The 25,854-nt window shown below is 36.4% G+C and overlaps 1 protein-coding gene across 1 annotated transcript in view; it reads right to left on the bottom strand.

Annotated features, from left to right (window-relative positions):
• The window catches only part of XPR1 (xenotropic and polytropic retrovirus receptor 1), a 196,422-nt gene that overhangs the window by 163,952 nt on the left and 6,616 nt on the right, over window positions 1–25,854 (bottom strand). The window contains exon 2 of the mRNA XM_082834431.1: window positions 6,844–6,895. Within this exon, the coding sequence (XP_082690557.1) occupies window positions 6,844–6,895 (52 nt within the window). The remainder of the gene's footprint in view (window positions 1–6,843; window positions 6,896–25,854) is intronic.

Genomic DNA, 25,854 nt, shown 5'->3' on the forward strand with positions numbered 1-25,854 from the left:
AGACAACAACAAACAGTATGCTTAGCCATCTAACCATAAGGTAAAATTCTGCATCTAAAAATCAAGAGAAGTTAAAAATTAAAAAAAATAAAACAAAGGAGCAAACTAGGTGAATTTTAAAATAAATGGTACTTTGGCTTTAAGGAAGATTGAGAGAAAGGATTCATTTTTATTCCTATTCATTGATGTGCTCAGTAAATATGTAAGGTATGTGCCTATTTTAGATACTAAGTATAAAATGGTCCAAAAAGAAAGACAAAATCTCTGGTCTCAAGGGACTTATCTCAAAATTAATAAATCAATGAAAACACACAAGATATAAAAAAACTGTATGCAAAAATAAATAAATAAAATAGGGTGATGTAATACAAAGTGACTGCGTGGCTACATAAGATTGGGTATTCAAAAGGCCTCTTGAAGGACACAGCTATGGACCGATCTAACGAAACAAAAGGCAAGAGCTTAGGCCCTATTGTAAGAGCAAGCTTGGGCTGATTTAGGTACACAACAAAAGGCAATGTGACTGTAGCCTAGTAAACAAGAGGGAAAATGGCAGAAGGTGAGGTCACAGACATAGGACCACATTATTTAGGGCCTTGTAGGTCAGAGTAATAAATTTTTACATTATACCCTTGGACTGTAAGAAGCAGCCTCATGAAACTTACTGTCATGCTTTTTGTAAAATAGCTGTTGGGGATACTATCCACCACACCAAACAAAATACTCTTCACGAAGGTGCAAAGGAAGAGTTTCTCTCAGATCTCATGTTCAGTAAGAGCTGATCTTTTTCTGAGTAACTGGTATAAATTTACCTTATGTGAATTCTGAAATTAATCATGCTCTCCTCTATCCTCTGAACTCCAGCAAAGTCAGGGCTGAATTTACAATTAGTTTCTGGCAACTGTATAAATCTTATGGCATCTATTTTTTTAATAAACTTTTTATTTTAGAATAGTTTTATATTTACAGAAAAGTTACAAAAGTAGTACAAAGGATTCTCATATACTCCCCCCCACCCCCCGGCTTCCCCTGTCATTAACATCTTACATGATGAGTATGGTACATTTGTCACAATTAATGAGCCAATAATGATACATTATTATTAACTAAAGTCCATAATTTACTCAGATTTCCTTAATTTTTACCTGATGTGCTTTTTCTTCCAGGATCTTTATGGTATCTATTCTATATATTAAATTTACTGGAGCTTTATATCACTGTTTTATCTTTATTTTCCCCTTATTCTAACCTCTATAACTACTGTTATCTAATTATTTTATTTAATTCTATAAACCTTTCCCAAAAATTCTAGGAATTATGTGGAGCAATAAAAAAATTAGTAGAAAGAGATTTCTTGAAAGACACAATTAGCTTTTGCCCAACAAGTCAAGTAGTTCAGTATTATTCAAAGTAGGTAATGCTTTATAAATCTTTTAAAAATACAGAGACTCAAGGAAATGTCCAATTAAAAATGTTACTCAAAGATATCGTTTGGATAAAAATATAAAGTCAATATAAAAAAAGTATTTTTATGTTTCAGTATTAATCTCTTGAATTCTCTCTCCTTTTGTTGTCATATATAGCATTAGTAATCCTGATTGTTCTTACTGATCCATGCAACCTTAACATGGTCTCTGATTGTACAAATCTAAGATGAGGGTGAAGCAAAATGATCTTTTAATGTCTCTTTCAATTAGAAGTGTCGATTTCTTAATTCTGTGACCTAGGCTGACTGTCAGATTCTCATATTTTTGTATCACAAGAGTGGAAAACATTAATGCTTCTAAACAAAAGATACTACATTTTAAAAAGAAGATGGCAAAATAAAGTTTTAAGCTTTACTTGAAAATAATTCAGAGTACAAACTAAAATAAATTTAGTGTATAAATTATATGAAGTGTATAAGTTTATATATTATATATATATGAAAATCATATGTATCAAAAATATCCTGAGGAAGGAGGAAGTTTCCCCAAAAACAGGTGTTAATATTTACCTAAGTAAATTTGACAGAATTTGACTACGTCAAATGGGTACCACAATTAGGAGTTCTGTTGTCATATCTGTAATAAATTGTCTTGCCTCGAAACAATTCTGATTATCAAGATGTGACTGATTCACTGATGCTGGGACTTTCAGTTGGCAGCTTAATTTAATCTGCCCCAAATACCCAAATACCAAATACCACATTGACAGCAGGAACTATAAAAACACAATATAGTTGAAAAGTTTTTAGCATCTATTTCCAAAAATTCCTCAAAACATTATTTCATTAAACACTGACTCTAAGGGTCCTAAGTGTGCCTGCTCCTCCACATAAAAAAATATATATCCACTATTTTAGTCACTTTAATACCCTTATTCTACTGTCACATATGCCCTACAATTCTTTCTGTAGAAAAAGATAAAATAAATAGTAAAATTCTTAATTATCTATGCCATTATTTAAAATCCAATGCATTGTGTTAGTTTTAACATAGAATTTTAATTCACCTTCTTAGTCATATTTCTAAATGTAAATGCCTACCAAAAATAACAAAGATTACACAAAAGCGTAGGTAATGATATATATCAAAGGAGATTAGATATAAATTGATAAGGAATGCCTGTTAGCACTTTAAATATATCATTTCAGAATATGAGCATTTCCTAGCTATAACCATAAGACATTTATTTTAAATAAAAGTAGAGACCCTTTATTTTTCATGAATCAATGTATGAATGATTCATGAAATTCACTCTCAAAGGACGAATGAAGCAAAATAACCAAGCAAAATAACCAAGAATCTGAATGTTTATTTATTTGAATAATAAAAGCAACTTTAAGTAAATGCTCCTTGATATCTTAATACACTGAAATTATTTTGTTTGGTTGGTTTACTTTTTTTTTTTTTTTTTTTTTGCGGTACACGGGCCTCTCACTGTTGCAGCCTCTCCCGCTCCCGATGCTCAGGCTCAGCAGCCATGGCTCACGGGCCCAGCTGCTCTGCGGCATGTGGGATCTTCCTGGACCGGGGCACGAACCCGTGTCCCCTGCATCGGCAGGCGGACTCAACCACTGTGCCACCAGGGAAGCCCTAGTTTACTTTTAAATGGGAAAAAAAGCACCACTTTATCTATGAAGAATAAAGGCACTATCCTGAAATTATAAGAAAATAATCCACTAGTGTAAAAAATAATACTCAACTTCTAATCAACAAAAACTTTCATATACTGTGCCTTTTATCTAATTTACTTTTATCAAATAAACCACTTCACTCTTTAAGAATCCATTTCAAGTTACCTTTCTTTCACTATAATCAGAAATCCACTCGATCTTAAACAAAAGTACTGCGAAAATATGAAGCTACTTATTTTACTATAACTAATCTTAAGTAATAATTCAACAAAAATGTTTTTTAATTCTAATAACAATGTTAAGTTATAACGATTTAATATATGTAAATAATCAGTACAGCTATTACTTATATTCAATTCAATGCAATAAACATTTAAAAAATAAACATCCTATAAATGCTAATAGAATAATCAGACTATAGATGAACTTAAGAAGCCTATAAACCTACTGGCTAGTTATTGCCTGAAAAAATTTAGCATTAACAATACTGGTCTAAAATTCTTTAAGATTATTTATGGCTGGGGACTTCCCTAGTAGCGCAGTGGTTAAGAATCCGCCTGCCAACGCAGAGGACACAGGTCCAAGCCCTGGTCCGGGAAGATCCCACATGCCACGGAGCAACTAAGCCCGTGTGCAACAACTACTGAGCCTGCACTCTAGAGCCCGCAAGCCACAACTACTGAGCCCCTGTGCCGCAATGACTGAAGCCCGTGCACCTAGAGCCGTGCTCTGCAACAAGAGAAGCCACCGCAATGAGAAGCCCGCGAACCGCAACGAAGAGTGGCCCCTGCTCGCCGCAACTAGAGAAAGCCCGCGTGCAGCAACAAAAGACCCAATGCAGCCATAAATAAATAAATAAATAAATAAAATTTATTTTTTTAAAAAAAGATTATTTATGGCAAGGGTTCTCAACTTTGGCTATTTTATTAGAATAACCTAGAAAGACTATAAAACTATCAATGCCTGGGCTCCACTCCCCATATCCTATTTTAACTGGCCTGAGAAAGCTACTAAGTATCATACAAACAAAACACAAGTAAACTGAGTTAATTGTGTAGCAGATTTGAAAATCACCAATTTATGGTATACTCCAGTTTTAAGATTAAAACAAAAAACTTGCTTACTGGCACCAAAAGTCTTAAGTCTACTAAAACTTAAGGTATACAAAAAGAGGAGAATGAAGAAGAGAGAGAAAGACAATATTCAAAAAAATAATCAGAGCTTCCCTGGTGGCGCAGTGGTTGAGAGTCCGCCTGCCGATGCAGGGGACAAGGGTTCGTGCCCCTGTCCGAGAAGATCCCACATGCTGCGGAGCGGCTAGGCCCGTGAGCCATGGCCGCTGAGCCTGCGCGCCCGTGAGCCATGGCCGCTGAGCCTGTGCTCCGCAACGAGAGAGGCCACAACAGTGAGAGGCCCACGTACCGCAAAAAAAAAATAAAAAAAAAAATAAAAAAAAATAATCAAGGCCAATCAAACATTTTTTTCCTTTAAAAATGTTAAAAGTTGGGACTTCCCTGGTGGTGCAGTGGTTGTGAGTCCACCTGCCAATGCAGGGGACACGGGTTCGAGCCCTGGTCTGGTAAGATCCCACATGTTGCGGAGCAGCTGGGCCTGTATGCCACAACTACTGAGCCCGCGTGCCACAACTACTGAAGCCCACGCACCTAGAGCCTGTGCTCCATGGCAGGAGAGGCCACCGCAATGAGAGGCCTGCGCACCGCAACGAGGAGTGGCCCCTGCTCGCCGCAACTAGAGAAAGCCCGTGCGCAGCAACGAACACCTAATGCAGCCAAAAATAAATAAATTTATATTTTTTTAAAAAATTGTTAAAAGTTGAAAGTCCTATCTTGGACTTTGTGATAAATCTGCTGACGTTGCATTATTTTATAGATAACTGCTAAATAAAAATCTAGAAATACAAACCCAATAGCAAGAATAAATGAATGACAGAAATGATTATCATTTAAATTTAACACCATATAAAAGAGAGTAAATTAATATAGTATCACAATGCAAATGAGACACAAAATTATAGTCCCTTTAAATAACTTTTTCTAACCTCAATACTACATAGAATGTTTCCTTAATCTACCTTCCAATACCTTCAATTCCCCAGTGTCTCTAAAGAGAAAAATTCATTTTAAGAAGACAAAAACTACATGGGTTTAGTTTGTTTATCTGAGAATGGAAAGAATGAACAAGTACAGAATATTTCCCTTATGAAAGCAGTACATATATCTGCATGATCAGCCTAGAGTACTCCCTTTATAACAGGGTCCAAAGAAGTTAATGTCTCTGGACAATGACATAAAGAAAAAGTTATTAACTATAAATATTTGTCATTTTAGCATACTTTGACAGAATTCAGTTTTTCTCCCATAACAGCTAAAAGTATATGAGAATTACTAGCAACATGATCCAGCATGGAGGGATGAATAAAGATCATAACTTTCAACATATCTCAGAATATCTTTGTTACAAACCAGATGGTAAAACTTTAAAAAAAAATTAAGGATAAGTAGTCCAACTTTGAGAATAAAATTAAAAGAACCAATATTAAAGCAAGTAACACAGGGTGAGGAAACCAGCTTAACTTCCACGCAATTTCATTTTTCTTACATTCTTAAAATATTTTGAGGAGGTACTCTTTAAGACACATAAAATAAGAGATAATAACCTAATAAAGAACTAAACATTTGTCTTCAGTTAAATATTAGAGAATTATATTAACTATGTTAAATATATTAAATATAATCCAAAATTTAGTGACATATTATAAAAGTAATACCCAGGTGCCAATACCCTAGTAAAGATTTTGAGATGCTGAAGGAAGCATATTTTGAATTCAGAACAGTTAGAGCTGAAAGATATACACTTCTATGTCATTAAAGACAATGAGATTTTTAATTACAGGTCTGTAGTTTTAATAAACAACTTCATATTCATCTCTCCTGAAAATATGTGATGCAAAATTTTAAAAGACTATCCAGCCTCAGAAGGAACACTCCCTCAAGAAATAGTTGTCGAATTAGCTAATTATTTACTGACACAAGAACTACAACTTTAACTTACAACTCTCCAAACCTATCAAAGGTTAAACTCATAAAGAATGAGCTAGTGAGTAGAAGCTGAGGTAACAGAGGATCAATAAAGATAACTGGAAAGATAACCACTATCCTTAGGTCAGTCATTTTATGACTGCCAAACTCTGCACAGGCATACATATACATGCTTATAAACACACACACACACACACACACACACACACACACACACACAGAGTAAATATGGTTCATTGTTTTACTAGTCCCAGTCTAAAGACATGACATAAATAGAAAGAAAAAGCTGTGTTGCCCAGACTAATTATAAACTAAGGATTTACTGAATGATGGATGGATGGATGAATAGACAATAGAGACAAATATAAAAATACATTGTTTGGGGGAGGGAGCATGACACAGATAAGAGCTTTAACTCTAAACCAATATCTATGATTCACAATGCTAAGGTGATTTGAGGACATTATAAGAGATCCATCATAAAGTAAATGTGAGCTAAACAAAAAAAAAAGTTTCATTGAAACACGAAGTAATCATAATATATATTATAAAAAACAAAAAAGATTATATAGTAGGGCAGGTTATATTAGTTTTATACTGTTCAGTTTAAAATATCTTTTCTTAAAAAGTTTTATGTGGCTAAATGTAGAGATTAATGCATCTTACCTTCCACAGAAGGTGCCTGGTCCTGAGCCGAGTACAGCATATCCTTAAAAGCCTATTAGAAAGAAAGAAAACATACATGGAATCATGAGTAATCTTTACAGTAAAAGCATTTTGAGCTAAACAATTACTTCTTTTTCAATATCCAGACAATGACTACATACGGTTCCCTAAATTGAGAATTTAGTGAAATACTTTAATAAGCTAAAACCCAAATACTATACTTTCTTATCAACCCAGTATTGTCCCATCTTTAAGATGAGGGCTAATGTGTATACTTTAAAAATTAAGGGGCATTTGGAAAAGAATGAAAAATCACCTGAGAGATCATAAAATCTCTTGACTAAAAAAAAAAAATAGTGATAGAAACTGAGAACAGTCCTAGAGGAATACAATGGAACACTGCATAAGAAGATATAAAATGCTGGATACAAATTTTTTTAAATTGTGGTATCATATACCTGAACATAAAATTCACTATCTTAACCAGTTTTTTTTTTTTTGGCCATACGTGGGCCTCTCACTGTTGTGGCCTCTGCCATTACGGAGCACAGGCTCCGGACGCGCAGGCTCAGCGGCCATGGCTCACGGGCCCAGCCGCTCCGCGGCATGTGGGATCCTCCCGGATCGGGGCACGAACCCGTGTCCCCTGCATCGGCAGGCGGACTCTCAACCACTGTGCCACCAGGGAAGCCCTTAACCAGTTTTAAGTGCACAGTTCATAGTGTTAAGTAAAGTTACACTGTTGTGTAGACAATCTCCAGAATTCTTTTCACCTTGGATACAAATACTTTTCAGTGGAGGTCTGGAAAGTCCTCTGTTAAAAGAGTTCAGGACTATAAAGATAGTAGAGCTTTTATTGTTTTTTCCAAACCAATAAGTTAACTAACAATCATATTTAGGTAATTTAGATGGTTGCAGTTTGGTCTCTTGATAAGTGGTTTTGGGAAAGGAATGAAAAGTACTTCTTCATACCTACCAAAATGGTAGAATCAATTAAGTGGATAAACTCCAGAGCAGAAGAGCTAGTCATAAGCTTAGGTGACTTTACCTATCCCATAGCTTCAAATACCATCTAACCAACCACTGGTGATTCCCAAATTGGTCTCCAGCATTCCTCAGCCTCAGTACAACTGACATTTGGGGCCAGATAATTCTTTGTTGTGGGGGCTGTTCTGTGCATATTAGGATTTTTGGCACTACCCCTGGTATCTAGAGATTCACTAGATACCAGCAGCAACCAACCAAAAATGTCTCCAGACACTACCAAATGCCCCTAGAGGACAAAAATCACCTCCCCAGAACCACCGGCCTAGAGTCATTCAAGCATATAAAACCAAAAAAGAAGAAACAAACCTCCAAGGTAACCCACTCTGTATTCAAGTCTAGTAAATTACATTCTTCCCCAATGAAATTACCATTTACTTTAAATTAATGACCAACCTGTCAGTTCCATGACTAACCCTAACCAGTCTGATAATATACAAAAGCCCTAAGTGAATAAAACAAAGATCTAGAACTTCTTTTAAGAAAAAATGTATATATGCTCACTACTTTCTTTACTATTTCAGATGTCTCAGGAACCACTAACGTCCAGTTTAAAAAAAGAAGTTAGCTCAGATCTTATCAAACATCAGAAAGTCTTTATTTCAGTTCACAGACTGGAATTTCATATTAAAGTCCTATACAAGTGCAGAGTAGGGAGCTTCCCTGGTGGCGCAGTGGTTAAGAATCTGCCCGCCAATGCAGGGGACACAGGTTCAATCCCTGGTCCAGAAAGATCCCACATGCCACGGAGCCCGTGTGCCACAACTACTGAGCTTGCGCTCTGAGAAGCCTGCGCACCGCAATGAAGAGTAGCCCCCGCTCTCCGGAACTAGAGAAAGCCCGTGGGCAGCAATGAAGACCGAACGCAGCCAATACATACATACATACATACATATATAAATTAAAAAAAAAACAAGTGCCGAGTAGTAGTTATGTTATGGTTCTTCCACAGAATATTTTAAGAGGGTAAATGAATAGATTGCTTAGAGCAGAGTAAATCTCTAGAAATAGAAAAACATAAGAAGAAAGGAACAAAAAAATCCAGCCAGAGAATACTTAAGGAAATAAAGCTATCATGGAAGCAGGTAATACCAGAGACTCAAACATCTAAATGAAGTTTTTCAACTTCTGAAGTATGATAGGCATGTTTACCAAAATCAAATGAAGTTATCAGTAACCAAATAAACCACCAATGACTAGCAGAGTAGCTTGTATGCAGTAGGAGCTCAATAAATAGTTCTTGAATTCAAAAGGGTTTCTCAGCACACTGAAAAAGCACACTAAGTAGAATCTCTGGTACACAATTAAAATGAATTAAATTTGCAAAAGGAAAGCTTACCAAATTAAGGTTTTAAAAAGATGATTTAAATTTTATAAAGAGAAAAATTATGATAGTTTTTTTTTTTTTTTTTTGCTTTACGCGGGCCTCTCACCGCTGTGGCCTCTCCCGCCGCGGAGCACAGGCTCCTGATGCGCAGGCCCAGTGGCCATGGCTCACGGGCCCAGCCGCTCCGCGGCACGTGGGATCCTCCCAGACCGGGGCACGAACCACCATCCCCTGCATCGGCAGGCGCACTCCCAACCACTGCGCCACCAGGGAAGCCCGATAGTATTCATTTTGGTTATAAAAATAAATCATAATTTCATTTAAGTCAAGATAACTCTAGGTAAAATCAGGGACAACTCTTTTTTTGCTTCTTACTACTTCAGTTTTCCTCTGAATAAGAGACCCTCTATGTTTTTGATAGTAATAGACTCTAGAGAGCTCTATAAGAACTCTATAGGATACCATTCCCTGACAGTGACTAGAGAATAGCCCCCAACTGGGAACCAGTGGGGGAAAATCCTACAAAGTATTGTCTATATTAATACCTATGGATTGTTCGTCTGTAATATGAGTCACCTGGGTTGGGAGCAGTACCTCCAAATGCACAAAACAACAAATTCAAAGTTTCCTCAATTCATGCTGTTTTACTTCAAGAAAATCCAATACTGTACATGAAACTCTGAATTTGTATAATAAATAAAATCAATATGTATTCATGTGCATTACAAAAGATTTCTTTGATCACTGCCAAGGGCCCAGGGTTCAATCCCTGGTCAGGGAACTAAGATCCCACAAGCCACATGGCACGGCCAAAAAAAGCAAAACAAACAAACAAAAAAAGATTCAAAGCAATTCTGATGCAATCAGCATCTCTACTGTAATGTCTGAGTTACAAAAATTAAGTTATTTTTGTTATGATGTTATTGAAATATATATAAACTAGGACAAAACTCTTAGTGTTTATAACAATGCATATGACAGTAAAATCTTACAAATTAAATCCAAATACAATCATAAAACCAGTATTATTCAATCAACAACATTAACATGACAGAAAACAAGATGTTTGCTGAAACAAAATCTCAATTGATAACATGAATACAATGCCAATTTACCTGTTCTGAGTTTGGAATGCCCAGATAACTGCGTCAGATGGGATCTACTGTAAGGCAGTATAGTCAGTGGCTAGAAGCTATGGAGTCAGACAATGTGTATGAAAACCAACTCTACCACTTATTAGCTGTGTAACCTTAGGAAAATTAACTTCTCTATACTTCAGTACCTTCATCTGTAAAACAGGAATAGTAATTACACATACCTCACAGGTCTACTGTATGAATTTAAAACACAAATCCTTATATTAATTATGCTTCATTATTATACATGAAGAGTACTTTGAACAGTGCCTAGAACATAGAAGATGCTCAAAGAATGTTAGCTAATAGAATGTGAACTACCACAAAACTTATGTCATGTAGTGGGCTGTAGCATCATTTGGTGGTCTACTAGACATGAATACATCATTTATGCATTAGATATGCCTCAGTTCTTAACTAACTCTTCACAAAGTAGTACAATAGTACCCGGAGCCAACATGACCAAACAAACATAAATAGAGGCACTGCAATCTCCTGGCATTACCAGCTTAAAAGATGGTCAACTAGATGATTTAGAATATGCTATTATATTTTCTGATGATAGCTGACATGAGCACACACAGTTTTTAATTCTTATAAGAAACCTATAGATTCCCAAGAAAATATAGGCAGTCCCAATCTGCGAACGCATTAAATAACAAAGACTCCTAATTTTATTACTTAAACTTTCTACAACATATCTAGTGTATAAAATAGGGTATAGTTCGAACTTAATATGTATGTTCAATAATACCGCCAGTAAAAATTTCTTACGTTGTTAATTTTTAGTAACCCACAGTAGATCATCTCTAATCTCCTTTCCAAACACATGGGTTTTACAGACCATTTCACAGAACAAGGATCAGAAGCTAGAAAGATTCCTACTTCCTATCAACTCACTATTAGCCGCACATATAACATACTATAAATATTACCATCTCCATCAATAAAATATCTAATCTATGTTGTTCTCATCTGTCTGCTTCAATATTCATTCAAAGTCAGCATATGGCAATCTAATTATTGGATTAATGAACAATAATATAAACACAGGCATTTGAAGAGGAAGGACAAGGAATATTTATTATAAACCTTTAAAGGAATCATAATCCCTGTTAACAGTGTTTAATTATTTGATAAAATTTGCATCAGACTTTTTTTTATTCTGAAGGTTTTTCCAAATGGTACTATTATAATTTGATATATACTTAAAAATATGTACACTATGCCTGATCTACATACCCCAGAAATAATGTGAATAATGTGCAAGTGAGTTATATCTGACCTGGTTTCTTTGTCTCGTCATCTAGAAATCAGTCATGTTTTCCTGATACTAAAGTGCTAAGAACAGTTCTGTAAATCAAATTATAAACCTCAAAAGAGGGCACTGAGCATTCTCATATGTCCTGTACAAAGAATGACCATCTAATTAATCTTCATTTCTATCCCCAAATAAACTAACCTAGCTCTGTTTTTGATGATAGAAATGATCTGTAAAAAGAAACTCGTATACAAATTTTTTTAATCTAGTATGTTAAAATTTTAAATTAATGTATTCTTGTACATACTTAACAATCCAAAGGCTGTAGTATATTAGAAGCATTATGCATGACTCAAAATTTTCATGGAATTTAAATGTACCCCATCAGCAAAGGCAATTCAATATACAGAAGTTGTTACAACATTAAATTATTATTGAATTTGTTAAATGTATAAAATGTATATAATTTATAATAGGAAGAACTAATTTGGAATACGTCCCGTTATATTCACATTTATAAATTTCCTCACTAACATACTCTGATATCCACTGACGTGGCTTTTACTATTTCTATGTGGATATCTCCCAAATCTGTATCCTCAGCCACACGTTTGCTAACACATACTCAAAATGTCCAAAATTCATTTTCTTCCCAAAGCCTACTCTTCTCATGTCTTTATTTCTGTTAATGTCACTGCCAGTATCCACATCACACAGATTCACAATCTCAGCTATTGTATCACTCATTCAACAAATATTTGTGTATCTGCTATGTGCCAAGCCTGTTCTAGGCACCTGGGATACATCACAAGGAAAATAAAAATCCCTGTCCTAGCTGAATTAACATTCTTATATTCTCCTCCTTTCCACTCCTAAGTTTAGTGATCTGATTCGTCAATGCCACCACCACAACCTCTTTTACATTCATTCTCTCCTATCCATTCACCTGAACTATTTCAACGGACTCTTCACTGATTTACCAACCTTTAGGTTTTCATCTCTCTAACACATCTCACAAACAACTGCCATATCAATCTTTCCAAAGCACCAGTCTGACTCTCCTCTTAAAAACTTACAAGGATTTCCCAATGGCCACAAAATAAAGCCCATATTCCTCTGCTGGCCTATAAGGCACCCAGAATGATCCAATCTATGTTTCTAGGCTTATCTTCCGAACTGAAGAAAGCCAATTTCATTTTCACAACCTGACCCTCAAGTCAAAATGAATTACCTATTACTCACTTTGGAGACTTCAATATTTCTTCCATCTTTGCCTTTTGTTTACAACTATTACCTCTACCTGGAATCCCCTATCCCTACTTCCATCTTTTCAATCTAATTTCCAAATCTTAACCATCCTTCAAGGTCCAGATCAAATTTAATCTCTTTTATGTTTTGTCCTGATTCCTCCAGCTGGAAGTCTTTACTCATTCCTCTGAAATCCTGTAGTACTCTATTTGAAACCATTTATAGCACTTAATATTTCCACCTTATGTTTTAATTATTTATGTGTGTCACTTGTTCACCATTTGACTGTAAAGTCAGGGTTTTAGCCACCTTGCTTGTACTTGTATAAGAAAGGCTCATCATAAACATTTCTAGATTACTTAATATCATCATTAAAGAAGTTACTAAGTTTTAGTCATTAAATGAACATTACTGCATGTCTACTCTGTCCACTATTCCAGGCTCTAAAGAAATAATGGTGGATCAAGCAAGGAAAAGATAGTCATATAAATAGATACATTTTAATATAATATGTTAAATACTTTAAAAATGATCAAAGCATATTGAAGGCCTAACTAACATAGTAGCAATTTAAAAAAAGAAGGTGATATATGGGAAAGAGGGGGATACCAAGAAGCAAAATAGGAAGATTAGACAAACAACTAAACATGAACTAAGGGAATTAAAGATCTCTAAGATTTTGAGCATAGGTAAACCTAGAGAAAGAGGCTTAGTGATACTATTAACCGAGCTGCAAAAACACCAAAGAAAAAACTTGGGCAAAGAAAAGACAGGAGTTTGGGTTAACAAACCACTTCAGGTATCCACAGGACAACTAAGATGGTCAGCAGACAGATGAAAACAGAGATCTACAGTTTGGAAAATAGGTCAGAGCTAGTGGTTAAGAGTTGGAAATTATGTGTATAAGGTGATTTGAAACTGCCTATGCCCTAAGTAAATGAAATTTTTCAGAAAGTAAGTGGACCAAGGACAGAATCTTTTGGAATACAAAGCAACAGAGAAGACAATAAGGAAAACACCAGATGTATAGAGTGCCACAGGAATTAAAGGGGCATTTCAAGAAGGAAGATATATTAAAAATTATCAAAAGCTGCTTAGAGGAGACATATCTGCACCTCCATGTTTTCTGCAGCATTATTCACAATAGCCAAGACATGGAAACAACCTAAGTGTCTGTCAACAGATGAACGGGTAAAGAAGATGTGAGATACACACACACACACACACACACACACACACAAAAACACACGATGGAATATTATTCAGCTGTGAGAAAGAAGGAAATCCAGCCATTTGCAATAACTTGCATAAACCTTGAGGGCATTATGCTAAGTGAAGTCAGAGAAAGACAAATACTATATGATATCACTGAAACGTGGAATTGAAAAATGCCGAACTCAAAGAAACAAAGAGTAGAATGATGGTTACCCAGGGCTGGGGGGTGGGGGAAATGGGAAGATATTGGTAAAAGGGTACAAACTTCCAGTTATAAGATTAACAAGTTCTGAGCATCTAATGTACAGCATGGTGATTATAGCTAATAATACTGTATTATATACTTGAAAATTGCAACAATGGATCTTAAATGTTTTCACCAAAAATATGAAATGGTAATTACGTGATGTAATGGAGGAGTTAGCTAGTGCTAAAGTGGTAATCATCTGCAATCTATAATTGTATCATATCAACACACTGCACACCTTAAATTTACACCATGTGTCAATTATATCTCAGTAAAACTGGAAGAAAAATTTTAAAGAAAACTGAGATCATTTGAGTTAAATAAAACAGCTATCAAGGAAGGGTTCAGTATACTAACAATTATTCTGTTTCTTCAGCTGGAAGGTGAATACAGATGCCTATTTACCTACCTATCCATCTGTCTGTCTGTCTGTCTATCTATCTATCTAATTGGAATGCTGCAACTGAATTATAAAGAAACAAAAATAGCTAACATTAAAATGCCTAACATTAGAGCCTATAACTTAAACTATTCATATGTAAGATTAATAAAATATATCCTTAAGTTAAAGGAAAGAAAAATTAAAAGCTGCTTAGAGATCAAGAAGAGACTAAGAAGAGATATAATTAGGTCTGAGGATCAGGAGCTCATTGGTGACCTTCAAAAAACGGTTTCAGTAGAGTAATGGGGCAGAAACTAGATTAGATTGCTTTGAGTACACGAGAGCTGAGGATATGATGACCACAAATACTGATCGATAATAAAAGTAATTATAGTTACCTTTACTGAATGCCTACTATCAGATATCATTTTGAGTATTTTAAACACACTACTTTAACAGAGGCCCACAACTCTTTAATGTAAATATGATTTTCATTTTACCACTGAAGATCTGAAATTCAGAAAGGTTATTAAAGTATCATCTTGCCCAAGTATTGCTCATTCTGTAATCCACGCTTCTTTGAGAAAAAGACACATAGTCCACTATTTGGAGTGAAATCTTATTTTCCAAGATTTACCTCTAATTTTGGCCTCTCAATTTTCTGATACTCTTCCTTTCATTTCCAAAACTTTTCTAAACCATTAGATTTTTATATCAGGTGTGGTAACTAGCCTCTGAAATAACCCCCAATGATTCTTAACTTCTGGTAGTAATGCTCTTGTGCAATCCCCTCCCATACTAAATAGGACTGACCTCTATAACCAATAGAATATTGCATAAATGACCGAGTACTACTTCCAAGGCTAGGTCATAAAAGGCACTGTGGTTTTCATCTTATTCTCTCTTGGATTCCCCACTCTGGGGAAAGCCAGCCATGAAAAAACTGAAGCAGCCCTATGGAGAGGTCCAAGTGGTAAGGAACTGAGGCCTCCTGAAAAAAGCCAGCACAAATTTGTCAACCATTCGAGTGTGCCATTCTAGAATTGGATCCAGCCCCAGGCAAGCCTTGAGATGACTGCAGCCTTGACTGGCATCTTGACGACAACCTCACAAAATATCCTTAACCAGAATCACCCAGTTAAGCTGTTTCCAAACTCTTTACACACAGCAAGAGTGTAAGACAATTAATGTTTCTTATTGTTTCAGCAGTTTTAGGTAGTTTGTTATAGAGCAACAGATAATTAATACATGAGGCTAGATTTGAAAAACATTTTTATATCACAGAATGTAATGTTATTAGATCATAACCAACATCTCTGGCTTGTCTTGATCAAAGTACCTAAAAGTTTTATTCCTATAAAGATACAAAAACTATGGAAATGAAAACTATGACAATTTCAAGTAAGTGATTTATTTAGCAATAACAAGCAAAACTGCATTCCCATAAGCCACAGCCACCAATACTGTAATTTAACTTATACCCTTGAATGCCCTTGAGAAGTCACATAGCTGCTGAGCTGGGACGGAATAAATCTGATAGATTAAATCAGCATCCTCCTTGTCTAAGGATCCTATTCTGACAATAAAATAAAGCTGATAACAAATGCTCTTTTATAACTAATTAAATCTGTATGGCTCATTCTTACATTTACTATGGTAACAACTGTAAATTCTCTGAGGGCAGAGAGCAGTCTCACTTCAATTCTTATGGGCCACAGCATCCAGCACAGTACAGGTTCAAAGTACATTTGTCAATTGCACAGACTTTGTAACACAAAGCCTAAATATCCAGGGCTTCCCTGGTGGCGCAGTGGTTGAGAGTCCGCCTGCCGAGGCAGGGGACACGGGTTCGTGCCCCGGTCCGGGAAGATCCCACATGCCGCAGGGCGGCTGGGCCCGTGCGCCATGGCCCCTGAGCCTGCGCGTCCGGAGCCTGTGCTCCGCAACGGGAGAGGCCACAACGGTGAGAGGCCCGCGTAACGCAAAAAAAAAAAAAAAAAAAAAAAAAAAAGGCTTTATTTCAAAGCCTAAATATCCAAAATGAGCACATCAGTTAATTTTTTAAGTAACTATGTTATTTTTATTGAATTATTTTATAGCATTTCCAGTTTCATGAAATATCAAAATGCAAAGTCATTTCTTATTTTTCCTAATTTTCATTATCTTTTATTTCTACATAAGATTCAAACCTCTTTCATTTACTAGCCACAAGAAAAGTTCTTAGTGTGTTTGGCTTCCAGTCCTCTTTAATATATAAGGTTTATACAGGTTGGTAAAACATGTCGAATTTTGACCAAATATAATAGTATGGCAACATAAAATTCTCACTCTGTTCTTTGTTTGCCTGTTTATCTGAAAGAAAACAAAAAAAGGAACCCAAAGGTTCTGCAATACACCTGTACACTTATAAAAATGGTTTCTAATCCATCAGTCTCAGACCACTTCATAGCTCCAATTTCAATACTGTAAAACCTTATAAACTAGGTATTCTCTGTAGGCTAAATAATGTTTCCCACAAATACATTACTACTTGTCAAAATACATGAAGGTATTTGTACTTAATAAAATACTACCATATTTCATCGAGTCTAAGATACCGTCAATTGTTAAGACACACCATTAATTTATGTATCACTGCACCATTATTTTACGTACCATTAAGAAAGAAAAACATTACCAATTAACTATGTGACATCTGGAAAATGAATCTCAATTTCAAAGGCGTAGGAATGTGGAACAAGGAATGTGCATCTTAGAATCTACAAAATGCAGTAATTCATTTGGTCAAAATGTGGTTTCTCAAGCAATGGATTCTAAAAGTCCAGCTACCATCATTTGGTTTCCAAGAAATTTCATGATGTTGAAAGAGTCTTGTTATACTAAAAGATTGAGTACCAACACCCTAAAATAAACGTCTGCTGAATAAATGAATAAAAGTTACTCCTATGGCTTATTTTTAATGAAGACAGAAATTAACAGCTATACTTTATTGAAAAGCATCTTCTATAGGTCAGGCCCTTGCTGGCACTTTCATATATTATTATAGCTAATTCTCATAATAATCTTGAAAGGTAAATATTATCCCCATTTTGCATGCAAGAAAATTGAGGTTCAGAGAAATAAAATAACTGTTTAAAAGTCCACAGCCAATAAATGAGGGAAATGCAATTAAAGCAAAAAATTTAGATAAAATTAAAGCTACTTTCTCTACTGCCTTCAAGATGAATGGATCCCATATATCCTCCAAAGAATCTTACTTTATCCTACTCATTCCTAAAGGTTCTATCCTATTTTCCTCACTCTGTTAACAGACAAATTTCTCAAATGAGAAGTACACATATGTTGTCTCAATGACTTTAACCTCTTAAAACCTGGAATAAAGTTAGCAGAAGACAATTTACGTTCAGAATTCACTAATGAGCAAGGTTTATCAAATCCAAAGGCCTATCCTTAATCCTCATTCTCATGAACCTGTCTACAAAGTACGTTACTGCTGATAGTCCATTTACCCTTAAGACCCTAACTCCTATGACGTTTTTTCCAAGATTTCCTCTATGTCTCTATTTTTCTGCATTACATACTTTCCCTTAGTGAATTAATTCTTTAATTACTATCTCAATTGTAATAAATCTTATCTTTGATACAATTTTTCAAATTCCAGCTAGTACTTATCTCTACATATAGACATTTTGTGTATGAAATCAGCATACTTAAGATCTAATTTCATGAATTTACCACCCCCATAAGTAGCTCTCCTCTACCAGTTTCCCTAGGTTTAAACCATTATATCTATATTAAATTCTTCCCTCCTTCAACCCCTATATCTGGCAACTCATCCAACTTCTGTTATTTAAAGTATAAATATCGAAGCACCTACATAAATCACTGTGCTAAGCAATAAAAAGAGATACGTTAAAACATGTTTAATAGGGACTTCCCTGGTGGTCCAGTGCTTAAGACTCCATACTCCCAATGCAGGGGGCACAGGTTTGATCCCTGGTCAGGGAACTAAGATACCACATGCCGCATGGCGCAGCCAATAAAAAAAAAAAGTTTAATGGTATTACTTTACCTTTACCAATAATATCTTTATTTAATTTCAAATACTAATGAGAAAAAAAGAGATCTAACTACTAAAATATTGTGTATGCTTGCAATTACACAACTTGGAAGGGAGATGTTGCTTTTTTTTTTTGAATTTTTGAATTTTATTTTATTTATTTTTTTATACAGCAGGTTCTTATTAGTTATCCATTTTATACATATTAGTGTATATAGGTCAATTCCAAGAAGGCAGATGTTACTTTAATAGGATACTATGTGTTTAACAGGGCAGGTTAACAAAATATGCATTAAATTATTATTATTAATTATTGATATCATTGCTAAAATTTTTTAAACATAAAGTTGTTTAAACAATGTTTTAGGGCTTCCCTGGTGACACAGTGGTTAAGAATCCACCTGCCAATGCAGGGGACACGGGTTCGAGCCCTGGTCTGGGAAGATCCCACATGCCGCGGAGCAACTAAGCCCGTGTGCCACAACTACTGAGCCTGCACTCTAGAGCCCGTGAGCCACAACTACTGAAGCCCGCGCTCCACAAGAGAAGCCACTGCAATGAGAAGCCCCCGCACCACAATGAAGAGTAGCCCCCGCTCGCCACAACTAGAGAAAGCCCACGCACAGCAACAAAGACCCAGTGCAGCCAAAAATAAATAAATAAAACAAATTTATTTAAAATAAACACAAACAAAAAAATGGTTTAATAAGTTTTCCTTACATAAAACCTATCATATTAAATAACACTGTCTCTAAAATGGAAGTAAGAAAGGTCAAGGAGGAATTTCAAAATTCTGCATTTGATAGTAATTTCTTTCCCTAAAACATTTTCTTCTCTAATACATTATGCTTACAAATCAATTCAGAAATTCTAATAAGGCTGTACAACAAAAGTGCAAAAGAAAAAGGAAAAAGTTACCAATTTTCTTCCCAGTTTTTCATCTCTACCGAAACCAAAGAAACTTTCAAAAATGTATACATTAACCTTTTTTTTCTTTCATAAATAACCATTAACAAGTAGGAACATAAACTTTCTGTTCTATGAAATCCTGACCATGTAACACCATGTTAAGAATCCAGGTTCTGGGGCTTCCGTGGTGGCGCAGTGGTTAAGAATCTGCCTGCTAATGCAGGGGACAAAGGCTCGAGCCCTTGTCTGGAAGATCCCACATGCTGCGGAGCAGCTAAGCCCGTGCACCACAACGACTGAGCCTGCGCTCTAGAACCCACGAGCCACAACTACGGAAGCCCACACACCTAGAGCTCATGCTCCACAACAAGAGAAGCCACCGCAATGAGAACCCCAAGCACCTCAACGAAGAGTAGCCCCTGCTCACTGAAACTAGAGAAAGCCCGCACTCAGCAATGAAGACCCAACACAGCCAAAAATAAATAAGTAAATAAACTTACAAAAAAGAATCCAGGTTCTGAAATAAGACAAACCTGTGTCTGAATTCTGGTTTTAACCATTCACTACCTATGTGACCTTGGGCAGTCTACTCAATCCAAGGCTCAGCGACTTCTTAAAACAGGGATAACAAAACCTACCTTAGAGGGTAAGGATTAAATGTAAAATGCCTGGCACAATGGAAACACTCAATAAATATTGGCTGTTATTATCATCATCATTGTTTTATTATTTTTTTAAAAAAAGGAAGGGGACACTCATGAATACTTAACGAATTGGTTTAATACATATTCTAATCTCCTCTAGTCAGATGTGCCCTGACTTTGGCTTGGCAGCATAAGAGATGGGGAGATGGGGGGCAGGGGGGAGGGGAGGTGCTCTTCAAGTACATGTAACCTGTGTTAACATTCAAACAGATATGCTACAGAGAAATGCCCAAATGATTTTTCAACTTTCCTGAGTCTTGCTCTCATCTCTACCTAACTCCTCAAGCCTTACCGTAATTCCTCAGTCCTGTCTCCTCACCTACAATAGGTTTCTACCTAGATGGGGCAATGGCTAATTTTCTGTAGTTGAGTAAACAACATTTTTAAGGTTTGAGTCTCTTAACTTACTTAGTCTTTTAATTGACACACACAGGAACTATTTGAGGTCGTTAATGTGAACTAATGGATTAGGTTCAGATAAATGTTATTAACAGAGTATTTAAGTAATCATTAACAAGAACATTTAAATTTATATGGGTTCTTACAAAGAAAATTTATTCTTAAAATTAAAAGTAAAGAAATGTTTATATGGCAGTGATAAGCCTCAGCAAGGTATAGCAGTGAGCAGGAGGTCAATACTTTTATTCCAGGCTCTCCTATCAGTTAGTTGTGAGACTGACCACATATCTTGGCCTTTCTGTCCTCGATTTATTCATCTGTGAAACAGAGGGCTTGGGAAGGTCTTTTTCAACTCTAAAACTAATTCTAGTATTAAAAATTAAATTTCCATTACAGAAGTGAAAAGAACTAAAACTAGATAGTCTCTGAAAACTCAAAGGATTCACTTAAGCTATTCAAACATACTTAGGAATGCACATGTGAATTTCACCCCAATTTTTAAAAAAGAAAAGAATATGAAGGCACAGTCTATAACTGAAATGAATGCAAGTTACAAGTAACCAAGGAGAACTAATTTATTTCAAAACCATATAATTGTTCCCACCTGAATTTCTTACTGTATATAAAAAAGGACAATTTATTAATAAAAATATCACAGATAACAGGAGTAATACCTAAAATCAACAAAGCCATTTTCCAAGAAAATATGAACTGGACAAGCCCAGAGGGACAAAATTTGAGGCTCAGTTTCCCTCACAAAGGTACTGTTAACCTAGCATTAACTAAATAATTTTAATAGCAAATATAGGCATAGGCATTGTCTAAGCACTTTTCATATTTTAATTCATATAATCCTCACAAAAGTCCTGTAACTAGAGTGAAGTAAGTCAGAAAGAGAAAAACAAATACCATATGCTAACACATATATATGGAATAAAAAAAAATGGTTCTGAAGAACGTAGGGGCAGGACAGGAATAAAGACGCAGACTTAGAGAATGGACTTGAGGACATGGGGAGGGGGAAGGGTAAGCTGGGACAAAGTGAGAGAGTGGCATGGACATATATACTCTACCAAATGTAAAATAGATAGCTAGTGGGAAGCAGCCACATAGCCCAGGGAGATCAGCTCAGTGCTTTGTGACCACCTAGAGGGGTGGGATAGGGAGGGTGGGAGGGAGGCTCAAGAGGGAGGGGATATGGGGATATATGTATACGTATAGCTGATTCACTTTGTTATACAGCAGAAACTAACACAACATTGTAAAGCAATTATACTCCAATAAAGATGTTTTTTAAAAGTCCTGTAACTACTATTACTGTCCCGATTATACAAATAAGGAAACTGCAGCACAGAGAGGTAGAATGACTTGCCTGAGGTCACTCAACTAGTAAACTGTCCAGATGGAATATGAACCTAGGCAGTCTGGCTTCAGAGTTTCTTCTCTGTACGCGTTATTGACATATAAGCATATGATGCAAAATAGTTAAACAATAAAATGAATCAGGGTGATTGTGTTCACTCAGCCACTAACCAAGCCATGTGTCCCTGAATCACAACCTCTCTGGACCTCATTTCCCACTCAAGTAAAAAAGGGAATTGGACTTAATTAGTATCTGAAATTCCTTACAGGTCTAACGTTCCATGATCTATGGAAGAATCTAAAAGCCAAAAGCCATGACTGTGGCATAGCAACAGCTATATACGCTGTTCTTTATCTTCCTCTTCTTACACTTATCATTATATCTCATTATTTTTTTCTTATGGCTCATCTTTATAAGGTCCTCTATTTAACAGCTGCCTACCTCGTAATAGTTACACTGATAATCTTGAGGAAGAAATAAATTAACACAGGTGAACTCTGACCTCCAGACCATACTCTACTACCTCCAAACCATGCAGACTGAGACCTGGGACTAAAAACAGACCAGCCATTACTTCAGCAGGTGCTGGAGAACAGGTAAGACTACGCCTAAATGTACTTACGTATAAATGGATGGATTTATTTATTTTTCATAAAGCAGTATGATGTAGGAATTAAAAGCAGGGGCTCTTTCAGTCTCATCTCTGCTAACCACAATTAGCAGTTTCAACATAATCAGTTACTTAATGGCTCTAAGACTCAGGTTCCCCATCTACAAACATAACTAACATAACAACCTACCTAAACAGCTTACTATAAAGAGAAAACGTTTTTAAAGTAATGTCACAGTGACTGACAAAATAAGCACTCAAAAAATAACAGCTGATGGGGATTCCCTGGTGGCGCAGTGGTTGGGAGTCCGCCTGCCGATGCAGGGGACACGAGTTCGTGCCCCGGTCTGGGAGGATCCCACGTGCCGTGGGGCGGCTGGGTCCGTGAGCCTTGGCCGCTGGGCCTGCGCATCCAGAGCCTGTGCTCCGCAACGGGAGAGGCCGAAGCGGTGAGAGGCCCGCATACCACAAAAATAAAAATAAAATAAAATAAATAACAGCTGTTGTTCCTGCTACTGTTACTGGCACTGTTACTGCCACCACTGTTATTTACAATTCGCATATAAAAAAGCAAGAGTTCCAAAGTGTGACAAATTTGATTTCAAATTCTGGTTCTACTACTTACTAGATGTGTGGCATGAACAAATTGACTAGTCTCTCTAAGCCTGGGTTTCCTCATCAGTAAAATGGAGATAATAAATCATCTATCTCACAAAACTGTTGTGAAGATTAAATGAAGTAACATACTGATGACACCTGGTTCCTAACTGGTCAATAAATGTTAATTCCTTTCTCCTTAATGACAAAATGACCACATTTCCACTAGTTCAATTCAAAGAAGAGAGAATGAAAGTGGGAATCTCAGGAAAGACAACTTTCTTTTCTCTATCGTCCTGTGCAGGTGGGATATACCAGAGAATCCTCACTTATGGGATTTCCTTTATCCTCTTATGTGCTTCCTAAGACTAGAGAGCTTTTTCTCAGGCCATCTCCAAACATTCTGAAAGGAGTCCTGTGCTCTAAGGCAGCAACTCTCAGAAACCCTTTCAGGGGAGCCAAAAGGTCAAAACTATTTTCATAATAATACTACAACTTCATGTGCTTTTTTCACTCTCATTCTTTCATGAGTACACAGTGTAGTTTTCCAGAGGCTAAATGAAACGTGATGTCATGTCTCTGATGGCTAGTAGAGGTGTGCTTGTATACTCTTGTGTTTCAGACATTTCTTAGTTTTAATTTCTAATGTAGCATATTATCAATAGACATTGAAATCCTCAATAATTTTTAAGAGTTTCAAATGGTCCCAAGACCAAAGAGTTAAAGGACTTCTCTTAGGTATAGAAAAAGCACACAAAGCACTTGGATTACTGTGAATTACAACTTTACCAATTTAGCTTAAATAAGTAATTCACACAATAATCTAAAAGCTTCTCATTTTCCTGTATGATTACATTTCACCCTTCAATCTTCAAAAAAATCACTTGTTCACTAATTATTTATGACTATTCAGGGACAGAACTGGGTCTAAGGACTTACATCTCCTTATTCATGGTCTACAGTCTTTCCAAATACTGCAGGTCATCTTCAATAAGGAATGACTATGTTTTCTTAATCAACATACTGTCCCTCCTGTTACAGACAATATGAAAATTGTAAGTTATGCTTACAGCAGGTTAATTAAACTTTCCTCTGACCTATAATAAACAACTTTTTAAGGATTTTCTGATCAGTCCCCATGGATACCACACCTGCCTAGTGATGGGAAGAAACAGGTAACCAAATTTCTTCCTATAAAGAAATTAAATTTAAAGGCATATAACATAAAACGTTTGAAAAGCCAGGGAGAATTCATCCATATTATGAATCCATATTATTTACACAAGTGATCCAAATTTCACCATGTTCCAAGTCCACAATCTACAATTTTCCCTTTCTACACCATTTTTAATTTTGAAAGCACTATGCTGACTAAAATATAAAACCAAACACACACACACAGGAGTACTGTTTATTGGGACTTCCCTGGTGGCGCAGTGGATAAGAATCTGCCTGCCAATGCAAGGGACACGGGTTTGATCCCTGGTCCAGGAAGATCCCACATGCCACGGAACAAGTAAGCCCGTGCACCACAACTACTGAGTCTGCACTCTAGAGCCCGCAAGCCACAACTACTGAGCCCATGTGCCACAACTACTGAAGCCCACACACCTAGAGCCCACGCTCCACAACAAGAGAAGCCACCACAATGAGAAGCCCGCACAATGAAGAGTAGCCCCCGCTCACCGCAACTAGAGAAATCGCACGCAGCAACGAAGACCCAATGCAGCCAAAAATAAATAAATTTATAAAAAATACTGCTTTTTGTTTTTTTCTATTTTTAAGACAACAAAAGAGCTAGAATTTAATGACAAATCTATCAGCCTATAGGACATAATAGAGCCCCTATAAATATTTGTTGAATGAATGAATAATTTTTTAAGGCATTTGTTCACGAACATTGTCTACTTGGCTTCTTTTAAAGATTTTTTTTTTTAAATGTGGACCGTTTTTTTTAAAGTCTTTATCGAATTTGTTACAATACTGCTTCTGTTTTATGTTTTTGTTTTTTGGCCGCGAGGCATGTGGGACCTTAGCTCCCTGACCAGGGATCGAACCCACACCCCCTGCACTGGAAGGTGAAGTCTCAACCACTGGACCACAAGGGAAGGCCCTACTTGGCTTCTTTTAGCATTTACTAGGTAAGGGGAAGAACTGAAAAGGAAAATACAACTGGGCAAGAATCCTAGTGAATTCTGACAATCTCTCAATCCCAAAGGCCAATTAAATACCAAGCAACCCACAAACCACCTGCAGTTAAGCTATACAACTTGAGAAAAATCTTCCAAACTATTTTTATGTCATATCACTATTAAAAAAAAAAAGGGGGGGCTTCCCTGGTGGCGCAGTGGTTGAGAGTCCGCCTGCCGATGCAGGGGACACGGGTTCGTGCCCCGGTCCGGGAGGATCCCGCATGCCGCGGAGCAGCTGGGCCCGTGAGCCAAGGCCGCTGGGCCTGCGCATCTGGAGCCTGTGCTCCGCAACAGGAGAGGCCACAGCAGTGAGAGGC

Source organism: Leucopleurus acutus (assembly GCF_964270905.1).
Source record: "Leucopleurus acutus genome assembly, chromosome: 2".
Classification (NCBI taxonomy): domain Eukaryota; kingdom Metazoa; phylum Chordata; class Mammalia; order Artiodactyla; family Delphinidae; genus Leucopleurus; species Leucopleurus acutus.